This window comes from Lepeophtheirus salmonis, chromosome 1 (genome assembly GCF_016086655.4).
Source record: "Lepeophtheirus salmonis chromosome 1, UVic_Lsal_1.4, whole genome shotgun sequence".
Lineage (NCBI taxonomy): Eukaryota > Metazoa > Arthropoda > Copepoda > Siphonostomatoida > Caligidae > Lepeophtheirus > Lepeophtheirus salmonis.
This window is the reverse complement of record NC_052131.2, coordinates 39,699,734-39,717,977: the sequence shown is the minus strand read 5'-3', so window position 1 is coordinate 39,717,977 and position 18,244 is coordinate 39,699,734. Positions and strand designations below refer to the sequence as shown.

The 18,244-nt window shown below is 30.8% G+C and overlaps 1 protein-coding gene across 2 annotated transcripts; it reads left to right on the top strand.

Moving 5' to 3' along the window:
* The first annotated feature begins 1,963 nt into the window (after positions 1–1,963).
* Positions 1,964–9,909, top strand: LOC121128119 (uncharacterized). Of its 2 annotated transcripts, none has more exons than XM_040723698.2 (8): positions 1,964–2,143; positions 3,643–3,760; positions 4,607–4,771; positions 7,735–7,822; positions 7,894–8,029; positions 8,352–8,575; positions 8,658–9,290; positions 9,360–9,909. In XM_040723698.2, exons 2-8 carry the CDS (start codon positions 3,644–3,646, stop codon positions 9,584–9,586), a joined length of 1,590 nt encoding a protein of 529 aa, XP_040579632.1. In that variant the 5' UTR covers positions 1,964–2,143; position 3,643; the 3' UTR covers positions 9,587–9,909. The 2 variants fall into 2 exon arrangements, with proteins under 2 accessions (XP_040579632.1, XP_040579625.1); XM_040723691.2 differs by having other exon boundaries at positions 1,995–2,147.
* Positions 9,910–18,244: the final 8,335 nt, after the last annotated feature.

Here is an 18,244-nt window from a genome sequence, read left to right as displayed (position 1 = left end):
CTAAAAGCGTCATTGACAAGGCCAGATCTAAAATCCTTGGAGCAGTCTTTGCAAGAGAACAACGCAGATCATTTTCTGCAACAAGTCTGCTCCTGTATTTAGATGTGATAACCAACAAGCTTGAAAAGCCTGTTTCACAAAGTCATGTTGTTGTTAAAGGAAGAATCAGACGTAATGCGATCTCAGGCAGAACAGGAAATCATTAAAAATTATTGATGCAAAATTTGGTAACTGGAATTGAAGAGAAATCAATTTTTGTTGCATCGCTGGTAAATAAATCATTGAATTCCTCTTGTTCATTCTCATGAACATCTTGAACTCTGACGCGGTGGCTTCTGGTATGGGCAATTGGTGCCAGGGAAATTTAGAAAATATTTTGAAATTTATTCTTCAATAATTTTTAAGTATTCTTTGAGAAAAAGTATTGTTCTATTCATAGTTCCGGTCCAATATCATTTTCTTAAAGAAATCTGACAAGTTGGACAACCGGTAAATTTCATTTTCATCTTTTTTTGAAGAAACTGGAATACTTGGATCTTTTCTGATAAATCTAGACATGTTACAATTGGTCCTTGGAGAGACAAATTTAACTCATTTAAGATTGCAAAGATATCAACCAAATAAGCAATTTCATGAAGTTGTTTTTATTGCAGAAAAGTTCTTCAAACTGTGGTTTAGTTTTGATTCATTTTTTTTTCTTTCATCACGAATATCCAAAACATTTTTTAAATCTTTCCCTCTCAACTTTAAATTAAAAGAACATTATTGGAGGCATCCAACTCACTACAAAGTTTTAAAAATAAGTGGCTGCTTGAAGCACTAGCTTTAGAAGAGACACTTTTCATTATATCTTGAGATTTTTGTGGCAAATTCTGCATTGTTAACAGTTGTCAATGAATTATAGATTGAGTTCGGATGGCTTTCGGTCATACATTAATTACTAAACGTAGAAATCCAGACGTGCAACCGCCACAAACATTTCCGCAAGGAATTTTATGAATTTGCAGAAATGAACCAACTGTGTTTAAGACATCACTTGCAATTGTTGTCATTTCAATTGTTTTGCATAAAAGATACTCATATTTGAAATTTCCTCTATAAATATTCCAATTTTATTATAAAATATTGTTCTATAGTATAGGGCGGCCCAAAAATGACCCCGTGGTAGTTCTTGGGTTTGTTGCAAATACTTCATGGATGGTTAGAGCTAGAAATATGAAATTTTGATATCTTACGAAACTACTAGCTTTAGGAAGCTACACAAAAAAAAGTGTTGTCAAATTCCAACTAAGAAATCAACTTACAAAGTTCAAAATAGGTAATAAATAACCCATTAGTAGTTTAAGTCTGTGGCTATATGTAGATAAATCCCAAGTACACGAGTAATAGATCAAGAGTCTTTTAGTAATTAATAAACTAAAAAGTGTCAAAACCATACAAGAACATGCCTTAAATCCTAATCGGAAAGTATCACACAAATAATTATGTGCTAGTCCAAATGAAAGTAGCTAGCCTGTAAAATGTAATTTATTAAATGATCAATTATCGATCAAAAACGATTAAATGACCAAATTACGTCATCTACATTGTCTTACGATTACCAATAAATTCAAAGAGTTTTAGCTTATATTAATACTATTAACTAGATTTGGGACAACCTAAATAATATGTGTATTCATAAAATAATCACGTTGTAGAATCGATCATTCTTCCATCTAATAAATAAATTTAATTTAATTTATTATTAATGTGCTCTTTAGCAAAGTTCAAAAATTAATCCACTTAATATTTTTATCGTATTTGAATACTTATTACAAATAATGTAACGAAAATGTTTTACGTTAATAATAAGAATAATAACGAAGCGTCTGCGGCGTTGAGAAATACAACTACATTAAGAAGGGGTTTTTACTTCTCTCTTGTATTCTTCTTCTTTTTCTTCTTTTTTTTTTTTTTTTTTGACAGAAAAATGTTGTATTTTTTTTGGTTACTTCAGTTAACTTCAAGAGCCCCTATAATATAGAAGTGGAGGAGAACAGACAAATCCATTATTTATCAGATAACTTTATATATGTATACCTATTAATCAATTGCTAGTTCATAACCAAATAAAGTTAAAGAAAGAGCCAAACCATCGAACGGAGTATGTGAGAAATATTTTGTATTATTAAATTATTTTTATGTATAAAATCTTAAAGGAATTTATGCCATTTGTGATAATATCAATGTATTATTGTGAAATAATTATTTAATGTAGGAATAAGGGATTATCTGGAGATTTGGGACTCCAAAATATTTTCTTTTTTACGTATATATAAATACACATAAAGTGACAAAATTCAGTGTTGGTCATAGATCTGATTAATAATAGTCAATACTATTAAATTTATTATTGGAACAAAGAAGTGTATTGATAATTTATAGATTTCAAGAAATATATTTGTGAGACAAAGGTTCAAACAACGTCTAAATACAGTTAAACCTTAACTAACAAGCTCCGCTTTAAACATTGGACTACATCAAGCGTCCATGTCGATTTTTTAAATGTAGAATGGCTACACAATAGGGTTTAAGAGGTCAGATATACTAAGAGGTTGCTTTTTCCGTTTCTCTGGCCTGACCACTTAATATAAGTTCTGCTGTATTTCAATATCACTATTGAATGATTGATCCATGTACAAAATATGTCTGCGTAGATTTATAGTATTATAAGTAACATTATAGAGTACACAATTTATATATGAACAAATTAAATAAATTACTCGAGAATAATTGAGAGCCAAGACCTTGGGATTTAAGAATTAGGCATCCAAATTGTAATATAAACAAGTATGTAATGGTATTATAATATTTAGAAAACAGACTTGATCATTTTGTTATAGTACCATCATCATTCCACTCATAAGAAAACGAATATTCAAAGTCCTTATTTCTTGCGTATTGTAACATATGCCGGAGCCACTTACTAACTATTAAATGAGACTGCACTTAGTGTTTATTGAGAGAATTAGAACTGCATTTTTTTACCAAATGATTTATGAATCGAGTGAAGTCAATCACAAAGTATTTTTTTGCATAGCTGATTTTTTTTTTTTACATTTTGTTCTCGTTTACTCTGAGTTGCATATAGTATATGTATTTGCAAAATGAAGCTTCCAATAAAATGTGTGCTTTTACAAGTTACGTTGTGTCTTTTGATTATTTTTCCACATATACATTAAGGATCCTTGAGTTGTTTAAATTGTTGTGAATAATTATACCTATATGTATATAATGACTGATGTGAGTGTCAAAGACCCTTCAATTTTATTTTTAAAGAAAAATTGAACCCATCACTCAATTGCATTGGGAGTTCCGGTCTGGATTATGTCATTTTTGAAAAGTAATGATGTGTCATTAAGTGTGTGGATGCATCTTGACTTTGTAGTCAAAGAATTATGGTGTACAGAGATCCTTCGGGTCAAGGTCTAAAGAGAAGAATTTGCCATAGTAATTTCTTCTTCAAATTATATTAACAATTAGTCCTTCTTTCCCTCTCAACAATTTTTGCATTGTTTTGTTTTGTTGATTTTATATAATACCAACTAGATAAGTTATAATATTATTTTGTGATTTAACGTGTTTATTTACTTGATATTCCAGGATGATGGTCACGAAACAAATGTTGCTACTCCTAGTGCCATTACTTATAGATTTAGTTTCTGCAGAGAACTCTGACTATTGCTCATTCACACGAAGACATACTGCCTGCAGAGCTAAGGTAAGATGAAATACATTAATTAAAAAGCCTTGAGGAATACATATAACGATAAATGTCTTCTTCTTTTTGTACTTTTTCAACACATTACTTACTTCCATGATTAGACGATAGTGGTAATGTGCAGTAAGGAACTGAAAATATCTTTGTTTTTAAAGAAACATTTGTGTTTATCTATCTATTTATACACCTTTTTTTAAATTATCCTGGTCGTGAATGTTCTATATATATAACTTCTCTTTGTCATTTTCCGATATATCTACATATATCAATTATTACCTACAATCTTTATTTGCGGTGAAACCTTTTTGTTAAAGAATAAACAAACTCTATAATTATTTCATTGAAAACTCTGATGAATGAAATATACGACATTGATTGGGATGAGATGATATCTCTATTACATTTAAGTATCTTTGTGTATATAGACAACCTTGCGCATTGAGTTGTTAATTGGCTATAATTATCAAGATTAGTACAGCAAACAAATTACTACTCTTATTCATTTATTTTCCTTATTTAAAAAACAAAATGGTAGACGGAGAGAAAACCGCAGGGCTTTGCAAAATTAATGTGGAATTAGTTATATATTTAGATTAGAGATTACTCGAAATTGGATTTGATCTTGTATACTATTTTCTACCACTCTTATTCAAATATTGGTGGGGATGGAACATTGAAGAAGTTTCTTTCAAATATATTTATATATACATATATTCCTAGTACATAAATTTATGTTTAAAGCATTCTTTCTTAAAATCTGATATGGGTTTTTATATATTTTTACTCTAAACAATAACTTTTCGAAATTATTATTTTGCTATTTTTTTTTTTTTTTTAATTAAAAAGGGATTTGGAAAAAAATGTGGCAAGGTAATCAATAGTGGCCTTGATGAAAATGAAATCCGTGAAATCCTTCACGCTCATAATAAGTTAAGAGCCTTGGTTGCAAATGGACAAGAGAAGCGTGGAAAACCCGGTCCACAGCCCTCTTCATCAGACATGATGGAGCTAGTAAGTATTTATTTATAATATAAAGTATAGCCGCAAGTTGTTCGCAGGTTCTTCATAATTGGTATCATGATTAGCAATATTTTTCTGCATTGTTTTTTCTTTTCTTCATATATTGTCTTTATTGATGAATACTATTGTTAAGTATAAACTTCATACGGACATTGATTTTGAAAGTGATGGAACAATAATGTGTTGAGCCTTGAATTTCCCTTTCTAAAAATCATTAAATTGTATCACATTTTGTGCGTGTCTTCTCCTTTAATCAGGGGGGAAAAAACTTAAGCAAACCTCCTGAGACGTTTTTTGTTATTGATATTTTTTTCAATTCCCAATTCTATTTCGGATTGGAGTCACTATATATATAATTAAATATCAAATACGCAATTGATTTCCTATTCCATGACGATTTATTCCTATTTATGTCAGACCTGGGAGGAATTAGTTGTTATAATTATCAATCCTTTTATATTCCTTATGATGAGGAAATTTCCCTGGTTATATGTTATTTCCTATATAATGAATTAATACATCAACCCAAATATTTTTTTAGTTGGTCAAGTATGCCCTGATACCCTTTGACATTTGCAAGCCTTATATTTTACTAAAAAAATCTTGTTTCTTCTTTCAATATCAAATATATTAACCTTTGTGTCTCAGCTTTCTCTCTGATTTTTTCTTGGTTTTAATATTAGGTACAATTTACGAGCATCGATGGAGTAATTCTTGGATTTTTGTTATTGTTGATACGATGGAAATTTCAATTCATCAATACATACCCCATCATGTCTAATTACTTTTCAATCTATGCTTTCCATGTATTGTACAGATTACATATATATTTGAGACCTTGAAGGTGGCTCCTATTTGACCTTTGACTATTCATTTGTTTGTTTTTTACTCTATGAATCAAGTATGAAAAATCTGGCCATCCATTCCAATTCATTGAGTAAAATTTACATCTTAACTGACGGTTTTGCTTTTAAAGTGTTTATGTATGTTAAGGCCTCCAGTAAAAAAGGTACATTCACCATTAACCTACAAAAATATTTTTTTTACGTTTGTTGTTGCAAAAGCAAGTTTCAAGTTCAGAAAATTTTATAACTAAGGGGATTATTTTGGTTCATAAAAATAAGAGTGTGACAATTTATATTGTGAAAAAGTAATATTGGTTTTTCTACAAATTTTTGGATCCTTTTGTAGTAGGGGATCCAAATATTAGGAAAGTTAAAAAAAGTAGCAAATTGTATAGCCAAAATTGCATACATTTTGTGTCAAAAATTCTAAATTCCCGTGTGTATACACTTAAAAAAGTATGTGCTGGTAACCTACAAGATATTAGTGCTCTTAATATTAATTATTTCTCTGATTTTGAAAATTCAAACCTATTAGGGAGTAAGGAGCAGACGATACTTTATTTAGTGACCTTTTTCGGTAGATATGTTGTTTATCAAAGTTACCAATATATACTTTTCAGTTGGATTTACACTCACGATGATTAAGACTATTTTTCCATATTTGAGAATAACACAACTGTCTCATATGTCAAACGAACCTAGTTTGCATGAATTGGGACCAATTATCCGTTCGGACAGCATAAACACTGTATTAATCTGTCGGTAGAACAATTTACCCGTCCTGATCGGTCGGAAATCGATTAATGTAAATCCCTGATCACTAGAAAAAAACACTTTGTAGGTTAAAAGTAGATTTTTGAGAATAATTATTTTTGTAGTAATATGTGTAGTTCTTCATTGTTGTTCCTCTAAGATGCATCGTTTGAATTATTGATTGTTTTGCCATTAGTCGATGTAGTTTTTTTAAGAGCTGTTTTTTTTTTTTTTTTAATTCTAAATAATTTAATTTTAGAAATTTTTTTCCAAAACATTTAATTTTTCAAATTTGTTTTCAAAGAAGTTTCAAAAACTAAGCCGGGGAAACAACATATATATATATAAATAATTTTGCGGACACCCCTGATAATATGTATCATTGTTATCAGCTATAATACATTGAAATTCTATATTTGCACACTTGTTAAGGTTTAGTTATTTGTTCATCAAAAAATATCCTTTTGTCTAATTCTGAATTTCTTATTCAAATTTTATATTTTTTAAACTTTTGCAACCGTTCCTGACTGTGAAGACAGTTGTAACACTGGGAAAAAAATATTGACTGGTATAAACTTCAAATGTATTCAATCAATAGCAAACATACGTATGTAGGTATTTGTGTTCAAATTGGGCTAGTCTAAGCTTCGGGCTAATTGAGCCAAAGACAAAAAGTGTTGCTATTATCACTGCCCCCCCCCCCTTATTGATTTGCTTAAGTCGTCAAACTCTTAATGTTACTCACAACTTGTCCTCTATGTGAGAGAAGAAAAAAAAGTTTATGACCCAATAAAGTCTTTTTATTTATTGATAGGATCTTTACACAATATTTGCAGATGTGGTTAGTATTTGTATTTTTGCTTTTATTATTATCGTTCTACTGATAATTGAATTCTCAAATAGTAAGGCTATTACTTCATGGACTCTTTTTTGCGATAAAATATTTCTTAAGTTTTTCATATTTATGACCTTTCTCTCTCTCTCTCTCGCTAATTTAATTAATCTGCTACCCTCTCATATCATCATAAACATATGGGTATTTCTCATTGAAAAATCTTTTGATACATCTTTGGAGGTCACATACTAACCAATTGCAGCAGGTTTTTTAAAGCTCTTGTTTGAATCCCTTCATTCTTTCTATCTTGTGAGTCATTATCTCCATTCATAGTACATAGAAAACATGACTTCTCCATTAAAGAACTTAATAATTTACCCTTTTTTTTTGTTCATAAAATGACTCCGGCCATTCAAATGATCGTGTTAGTAATGATACTAAGTGGTTGTAAATATGACTATTTACAGCTTTTCAGAATAATACATAATACATGTTTGTTTAACTTTACTTTCACACCATAGGAATGGGATGAGGAGTTGGCCTTTGTGGCACAGAAACACGCAGATCAGTGTACCTTTGCACACGATTGCAACAATTGTCGAAAAGTTGGTGCGTTCTCTATTATAGGGTTTATCATATTTCATGATAATATTTTATTAATAACATTATGATTTATCTAGAGAGATTTGGTGTTGGACAGAATCTATACATCAGTCGGCAAACTTTGAGGAGTCCTAAAACAGATTGGAGTTTAGGAATACAGAAGTGGTTTGATGAAGTTACACTTTTCTCAAGGAATGATGTTAAGCCCTTTCGGTAATAACTTTAATGTACACGTATTTTCTTTTATAAATAAATACAAAATGGACGTGTCCTTAGAGACAGCTAGTTCTGTCCAGGATGAATGCAGAACTGAATCCTTTATTTATACATACATACATAACATTTTTTTGTCTTGGGGCAAAATGTGGGTGCGTAGATTGATTAATTTTATTAGGTGAGGATGCACGTTTATGTTTTTGAAATTAATCATTTTTTTAAACGTATGTATGTAGTGCCATACCCTTACTCTTTCTTGATCTCCTCCTTGATTACATATCTACCTATGTGTTAACTTATAAAAAATTTCTATAATCAGATTTTCAGCTGACATTGGTCACTACTCTGCCATGATTTGGTCCTCTACGAATAAAATTGGGTGTGGAAAGAGTGAGTACCTCTCTGGTAAATGGTATACAAAACTCTACACCTGTAATTATGGTCCTTCTGGTAATCTTATTGGAGGATCTGCCTATACGATTGGTTCACCTTGTTCCGAGTGTAAGGACAGCGTCTGCTCAACAAAGTATCCTGGACTATGTCGTAAGTATTCTACATATGTACATTGTACACTTACAAATGAACATACTACACATGGTTAAATTCATGTTGTCGGTCATTGCAGAATCTAATAGTGCAAGGAACTCCACATTGCTTACAAATAGTATTGATACAACCACAAAGAAGTTTAAACTACCTACGACAACGACAACTACCACAACAACTACAACTACCACATCGACAACAACTACCACAACAACGATAACTACTACAACGACTACAAGAAGACCCACTACTACGACTTCAAAAGCCACAACAAGAACCACGACGACGACTACTACCACAAAATCCACCACAAAGAGAAGAAGACCATCAACAACTCCATCCACCACAACAACCAAGAAAGCAGAGAGCTCCACTGTCAAACGTGAGACAACTCCTCAGCAGTTCCTATCAAACAATCAATTGTCTGGAAGTGAAGAAGAAAAGGAATCCTGTGAAACAGAGGCTCATGCTCGAGAATTATTCTCTTGCAACTTTGTTCGCAATGTATCTCTGGAATCAACTCCTTGTGATACCAAATTCTCCGGAAAGGAATGGCTCTTGACAACCCTAGCAAACGCTCAAGGGGAGCCCACAGATTCCTTCTACGAAGTCAAACTCTCAGAAGGGGAAAAAACAGAGCTCTACTTTGATAGAATCATTCAGCCACCTCGAGGAGGTGTAGCCTGTTTATCATTTAGATACAAGAAAAAAGGTGAGGCGAGACAAACGGTAATATCTAATGCATATAAGTAACTAATCCGTATATAAACAACCATTTCAGGTGCTAATAGTCTTCCATTGAAAGTCCTTGCATGGCCTTATAAAAGTCGTCCTGGAGTTGTGTCTATTGTACGAAATTCCACATCTAGTCGATGGATCCGTGCTCAAATAACCTTTAGAAAAATCTTAAATTTCTTCATTATCACGTTTAAGGCCAATGGATTTGGCCTAACCTCTACTTATTTAGCCATCGACGACGTAATTCTTCGTGATGGAGAATGTGCCTAAGATTTAGAATAATAAAATATATTTTTATCCCTCAAAAAAAAAAAAAAAAAAACCATTGTTTCTTGGCCAGGACATGTCCTAAAGTTATTTTTAATAATTATTTTTTTAAATTCAAAGCGTCATCATACTTTGTTTTGTCTCCTCTTTGGTGCTATGGATCTCTTAGTTTTACTCAAACTTGGCCATGAATAGTTGGCCCTACAAAAGTTTTATTTTTGTATTAACAATTATCTAATATGTAATGTATCTATATGAATATAATTTGTTTATTTGTGCTACTTGTATACTTTTGTTTGTCTTTGAAAATAAATCACGAAAAAGTTTTATTTGAATACATATCAAATAACCATTTTTCCTATCCGAAAAAATTAAAATTTTTATTGCATACATATTACTATTTTATATTTCCAGGAAACTCTTCTTTGACAAATTAAAAAAATTATTTTCAAAATATAGGGATATGAAGTTGTCTCATCGTGACATGACGTTCAAAATACATACACATTCACAGCCCTTCATTGTGATACTAAATAGACAATCTTTTTAAATTCCACAAATCAAGGATAAGTTAGCACTTGATAACAGCAAGGGAGGAGGTAAAAATAATAATACCGAGGGAGAAAGAGAGAGCCCAAGGCTTCTTCATGATTTTTTGGTGTTGGATTTGTATACATATATGTGAGGTAGTTGCAGAATCATTTTAAAGTAGTTTGCAATTACATGTAATTACACATGATTATTTTTATTCTTCATGTAAAATATTTGCTCCTGTAATTTGATAAAGTATTAACGTAGTTAATATATTTACATATGTAAATATATAGACCTACATATACCGAGGATATCGTTTTATTACTCTTCTCATTTCACTTCATTCCCGGAATTCAAATTCATTAAATTATTATCTTCAGATTAGTAGAATCTCTGGTCCATCCTCATTTCATAAAATATTATTTTAATTTGATTTTATTAGTGTAGATGGGTCTAACTAAAAAGACTGCAGTCCTATCCATTCAGTCTAAATAAAGTTATTCTGTCCGAGAATCGGTCCTTATCGGGTTTTTATAACTGCAACAGCTGAAGTGACGTAGTTAGTAACTGCAGTCTTTTAGCTGTTCAGCATAACCTCTTTTAATGAGATAATATACCTCAAGTTTAAAGTAAGATGTATGTGGCTAGAACGTATGATATTCTAGTAGTCCTGGATCGGTCTAAAAAACTAAAAAGAGTGCAGTCAAATCATCCGATCCTAATAAATTTGGCAATCCCAGTTCTGGTCCTTATCGGTCTTTTATGGCAATTGCAACAACTAATAACTATATCATTTCAATTGTTAAAGTTACCTCATAACCTCTTTTAAAAATACAAGATACCAGAAGTTTAAGGTAGGAGGTGTGTGGCTAGAACTTCTCATTATACGTTCTAGTAATCATTTATTATTTTCTTCCTAGGAGGAGTGAAGAAAATAAAAAGCTAGCTGGGACCGTAATACTGAAGACCAACTAATCGGTCCTTGGTATTGTAGTATGGTTAAAAATATCGGACCGATAAAAAAAGAGATGAGGGGGGGGGGGCTGATAAGGAAATCTGTCGTAGGAACTATACAGCACTAGTATTTATTGATCAGTGTCAATATTGTAATAACATAAAAAAATTAATCACACCAAAAGTAATTTGCCCGCAAAATTTGAAAAGTCACCTTAGTTTTTGAAAAACACTTCATATGTATATGCATATCAATATACAACAACTAATTTGTGTAAGTATTATAACTAATTACTTAGTTTATTTATCTAAATATATATACATATATGACACAGGCATGACGTATCAAGTGAAACAAGGGAATTGACAGTTGACAACAAAAAGATAGAGTATTTTTGTATAAGCAAGGTACAGGAGTGTCCCCAAATGATCATTTTTTAGGAAAATAAATCCTTAAAAAAATTGTTATCTATATTTTTACGCAAAATTCATGGATTTTTTTTTTTTTTTTTTTTTTTGGGGGAGCTAGAAACTCCCCAACCGCTGTGGGAACTCCGTGACATATATCGATTTTTAATTAACTTGTTTCATGACTGGGATAGGAAAAAAATACATCCTTAAAAATATGCTGTTGGTATGTATAAGTAGATAATATGTCTTTATATGAAAAAAATCTAAGACCTTCAAAGCGGTAGCAAATTCAAACATGCCTCAAAGATTTATTACTATTGAATTGATTAAATAATCGTATATATATTGTACATAATACATATAGAGCTATAATATCAATGATCAACAAATACCTATGTGTCTTCTTCTTTTTTTATTTATGATTTCATCATTATTTAAGGTTGGGAAAGGATCAATTCATCGTTTTTATCAACGGTATTTAAATTGGGAGATGCAGATCCTTTGGGAGACGTGAGATTTATTCAAGGGGAGTATCAAACCAGGAAAAAGAATTGTAAATCTAAAACCAACAAAAGAAGAAGAAATGTGGAAATGGAGGTGATGTATGCGAGTATAGGGCACCAAATAAATTGTGAAACAAAGACCACGTGATCAATATTTGTACAATGTAGTGGTCCTCGCTTTTTTTGTCTGCCAAGAACTTGAATATTGCTCCAATAGAAATTATGCAAATCGTTTGTATTTTGGGGATGTTAAAAAGAAAAAGAAATCCACAATCAACATGGAAGCCCTGATAATTTGTTTTTTTTTTTTTTTTTTGAGAAGATCTGCTACGATCGACTTTGACAAGGGAGAAGGAAATAAACAAAGACTTTGGCAAGAATTACTCGGATGTTGATCCTCATTTCTACTCTGAGTCCACCAAAAACTCCACAATATAACTCTGCAACAAATCCTCAGGGTTACTCTTCGTCTTTTATGAGCACACACGAATGTTCAATCAGGTTTTGAATATAATTGAATGATGTATTAAAAGAAGTTAACTACTAAGTTAAATAATAATGACAACAGCTGAAGAAAAGTAAATTCATTCTTCAGATTACCAATTCCCCAAAAAAACGGGACAACTAAAAACATACTTTGCTTTAGAGCTATAACCAGAACTATCTCAAGAGGGGGGGGGGGCATTTTCATAATAATTATGTCATGTAATGATGAAAACTTAATCAGTAATCTTGCAACTTGTCATTGTTGTTGTATTTCGAAAACTAAATTTTAGTTAAGGGTTGTGTTGCACCCAACACCCAGGGGCACCAGTAATCTTTTCAAAAAAATACCGAACGTAGCTTTTTAAAATTCGAGGCTTTAAGAATAAGTAAATTATGATTTATTTTCTTATTTTTATTCTAGAAATTTCTGTATAAATTTACTAATGGTCGGCTACAAATAAAGCAGATTAATCATCAAGATAGTTTTCTATATGTTTCGGTGCATTTTTTCCATTGGTTTATGGTGCTGAAATACTGAAGTTTTGGAATACTTTAGGATCTAGTAACCCTAGCTTTGCAATTATCCCATTTCTATCAAAATCAAATATATTCTATATTTGATTGCATAGGTAGATCTACTAACAACTTTAAACAATCCTGTTTAAATTTTATAGCGTTAATTTCATCAAAAGTTTTATTCATCGAATGTGATGTTGCATTTCCTCTAATATAAACTTCATTCTTTACTTTATGGTTGCTTTGATCATTCAAATCAATTTCTGATAGTCTGAAATTTTTTTGTACGCCGATGTTATCATCATATAGAAGCCATGTGGTCTGAAATACTTTGACTGAAATTCAATATTTGGCTTGTTTATCTTTTTACAACAAATACACTGCAAAAACTGTAATGTAGGTTTAGTTCTATAATTGTTTAACGTTTTGAAAATTATGTTAACACCGTAATGAGTTAATATATTCGTTTTGTAAAGCAAAAGACTGTATCCACTAGTATATAGGCTTGAATCAAATAAGTAAATAAACAATTTTGTAATTGTTCTTTATTAGCTTAAATATGGAAAACCCCAAAACACAGTTTCTAAACTAAAACCCAAGAACACGAGATAATATGTAAAAACCAAGATCTGGGGAGGAACCCTAAACACTGGCAGTCCTGATCATATCCCCTTGTATTCACGGGCCTGGATGGCATGGTAATGGCTACTCTCTGATGGTACAAATTATTCTGACTGAACTCTTCTGTCATAGTAAATACAAATATGAACTTCTATAATTGGTCTTGTTTATCTCAATATACGATGTATGTCACCTTGCAGATGATTTATTCCTATAATAACGTCACTCTAGGACTCATGATTTTTCCATAATATGTACCTACTATTTAGAAAGAAACCAACCCTTTTCTATTGTCATTTCGTCTATTTTTGACAAAATATTTATTTATGTAGAACGTACAGTGACTTGTATATTTTCACTTCAAAGACACATCCCTTTTGAGAAGGTTATATATTATACTGCAATAAATGCAAATATCATGTCTTTACCAAGTTCTCAAATAGTGTGTGGTATTAATATATTGTTTAAGTACAAAGAACTACCTTAATTGAAAGGTTGGAACTACATATATATGCGCCTCATAAGTATACACACAGTACTGTACACCTATAAAGGTATTTATAAAGCTCCATGTTGACTTTATACATAAACGTACATATATATTTAAAATATGTAATAATAAAACAGATCATAAATATTCATGAAAAACAACACACGATTATCTCCCGAAGGATTTATCTATAATGAATGATATTACAAATAATGTCGGGCTATGTAACATACAATGAAAAAACTTTCGGTTGTATCCGAAAATAAGTAAACATATACCCAGTAGATCTATTCATTAGTAGGCTTGATACGGGATAGGATGGGAATTCGGGACAAAATGGGTACAGTCTGTGGTACAAATGTGGAATCTCATTTTAAGAAAAGACTCATCCTGAGTCTTATGTGGACTTTGGGCCATCCTTCTTTTTACAAAAAAAAATTCCAATTTACAAGTAATTTATTACCAGTCCTAGTTGAGTTGCGAGTCCGATTCGAGTCTAAAGTCGCAGTTTAATAAGAATTAAGTACGAGTGCTTAGCATGAACTCTGAATTATAATTCATAGTTGAGAAAATCTGTTATATTTTTTAGCTCGCCCCTTTTTTGAAATTGGTCATCTGAAGAATACATTTTCTTTTCGTTAGATATTGTCATTATTATGGAACTCCAAAGTAGTGAACTTTACTTTCTACTGTATTCTATTAAATTCAAAAACTGCTTGAACATTCGTGTGTACTCATGAAATACAGAGGGAGAGGGGCCTTTAAGGTTGGTTGAGGAGTTATAATTCTATGTCCTTGTTGGACTCAGAGTAGAATTGAGGATCGACATGGTAGTAATTCTTCCCTATGTCCTAGTTTATTTCCTCCCGCCCTCCTCATCCCTCGTCACAGCTGATCTAATGAAACGTCATTGCGGCTAAGCTGCTCTCCTTCAAATTGTCTGATTATCATGTGGATTTTTGTTTTCCTTTTTTTTAACAAACCCAAAATATAACCTATTTTTATCACTAATAATTCAGTCATCCTCAATTGATATAAGGAAGATAAGGAAAGTCGTTTAAATAATAATTATTATTTGAAGTGAAGTATATTTAATTATAAGTTTCAAGCTTTTAGTCTTCTCACGTCGTTATCTTTTTATATATTAAAGCCTATCATCTCAAAAAGAAAACAATAAAGGATCAAAATGAGTTGGTTGTTAGAAAATTCTTTCCAACTAAAGCTATGGATAAATCAAGTAAGAAAATGAAGACCAACTAGGCTATGTGGTAACTTTTTTTGTCTATAGAGGCGTTTCATTGAATACACTGTATAAATAAATATGCAACCTTCATAAATTCAACCTTTTCATTGAATTAACAAGGTGAATTCTGCAAAGGGAAGGAAAAAATGCATACATCAAGAGAAAAATAATAAAATAGTGTCATCTGCGTTCTCTCAAAAGATACATCTTGCAGGGAAAAAGATTTTTACGTACCGAAGGAAATATCTTGAGGCGAACAGACACGTGTCACTACTATGTTCTTCAGCTTTGTTTCCAAATATTGATTTTTTAAAAATAGTTCATATTGAATTTTTTACATCTTAACAAGAGCTAATTTGAATTAAACTGACCAACGTTCAGAACACAAATTTGGGGGAAAAAACAGAAAAATCCATAGTAGACGAATGAATACCCAGGGGCGTCTGCAGGATTATATATTCTCTTTTTTTTCGTGGAAGGCTTAATTTTCAGAATTTTTTGAAAAAAATTCTGAAAATTAATTTCAAATATAAAGTTATTTCTAAACTTATACTATACTTATATTTATATTTTCAAAAATCTATAATTAGTCTCAAAAAATATTTGTTTTGGAAAAAAAAAATCAAAAATTCTGAGTTGTTCACAAAAAATGAAATTTTCTGCAAAAAATTTCATAAATAAAATTCAAATATAAAATTTTTTGAAAGAAATTTCAAAAATCCAGAAATTTTTTTCAAATATTAAATTTTTAGTAAGAATAAAAATTCCTTATTTTTTTTTGCAGGGGAGGGGTGCTACAACCCCTCCAGTCCTCCCCTGCGGACGCCTCCCCCCTTACCTTGTAGATTTTTATGTTACTGAGTTAAAGACGTGCTCTTATTCAAAGCTTAATAATTTTAACTACGAGAATAAGTCGAGTCTAAAATCCCAATAATGAGCGCAGTATATCCCAGTAACTTAAAAATGTACAATCTATTCTTCAGTCAACTGTTCATATTTCTAAAACTCCACTTGCTCCTTATTAGAGTTCTGAACGTTGATTGTTTTAACCGGAATGAACTCATATTGAGAAGTTAGGATTTCAATACTATTAAATGAAGAATAACCCCAGCGGTGATGGACTAGTCACCATCTGATTTTGATGCTATATTTTTCCCCTTTCTAGAAGAAAGGTTGAGTGATAAAATAAAAATCCGATCGTGAGACACTTAATTCCTGCTCGGTTACAAGCCTTTAGCTCTGTAATTCCCTAATTACAACTTGACTCAAAGCTAGTTGTCAAATTGGTCGAAAAGATTTTTTATCTTTTTCATTTTTGTCACAAACTTGAAATTTGAACTTTTGCCTTCCTCTACAATAGGAACTTATGTCTTACCGTCCAAAAAAGTTTTTTTTAAATATATTTCCCAAAAAAATAGTTATAAGATCAAATATCCTCTTTTCCAAAAAAGTTATAACTCAAATTTTTCAAAAAAACCTTTTTTTAATTTGTCGATCCTAAAATAAAGCATATTCGGTTAAATTTGTTTTCTTTCTTCCAAAAAAAATTACCTCTGACAATTTTGAGAGAAACAACTTTTTTATAAATTGTAAAGATTTGTCAAAAAACCCAACACTTTCCCATTGATTATTCTTAGTTTGATATACATATGTATATTTCATCAACTCAATTCATCAATTAATTATGCAATTAATGCATACAACAAAGCGGTTAATTATATTTTACAAACAAAGAAAATAAATTTTTGAATAAATATCAAAATGCATTTGTTGTAATTGAGTCCATCTTATTATATGTAGATATTCGCCCATATTTGGTATTTCTTTAAAATAAGCTACTCAAATGAGTATGTTTTTGTATAATATTGTACATATACGACGTTCCATCCCATAAAAAATTAAATATTTTGTTGACTTCATGTCGGTGGTTTAAAATTCTTAGAATTTTTAATGTCCCCCCCCCCCCCGCATATACATACATTCAAAAAGTGCATCTCATTCTTCTTTTGGGTTTATTTGAAGACTTGCGTTAAAAATAACAAGGATGCATATTTGAGTCGTAGTTTCAGCAAACCATCCATCCAAAGAAAAATGAATAATAACAGCAATAGTTCAAAGTTATTGGGATCTGTGAGGTATATGGATAAGGATCACGATATGAAAAGGAGCTAAGAATGAATAGTTATAACTTATGAAGGATTCTTTGATTGGAAAAGGTTAGATAGTTAATCAAAATTTGGCATTGACATGGTATGAATGTATGTAGATATTTATGGCCCATAACTTGGGATTGAAAAGGAAGGAAGAGGATATTTGAAGGAGGTATAATACCTAGATAAAATGGGGACTAACATCCAATATAAAAACAATCTTGAACAAAAATCAAGAAAAAAAAAAAAAATCCCAATCATTTTTTTAAAATATTTATACTACTCTTGTATTTTTATTTTATTTCAAATTTAATTTTAATTCGATTCTCAAATAATTTTGTTGGAACATAAGTTCCCAAAGTATGTTGACAATATGAGCCATTTTTCGTTGTTGGTTTGTTTTTGCCAACTAAAATGGTTCGACATCTTTTGGCGTTCTCTGCAATTTCCTACCATTGAAATAATGGAAAGAAAATATCCATAGTTTTTTGTTTTTGTTTTGAAAGATTTTTTGTTCTTCTCAAATAGTTATTTTATACAATATGCTCAATTTTGAAAATTAAAGCGTCATTCAAAAGTTTTGAAGAATTGTCCTCTAAATTAATTTTTTCTTTCCATTTTTTCAATTTTAGAATATTGCCGAGCCCACCAAAAGACGCCTAATCTTTTTATCAGTAAAAAAAAAAAATTTAAAAGAAACTTATGGGATCATTTGAGATATTCAAGAATTTAACTAAATATTAGAACCTTTAT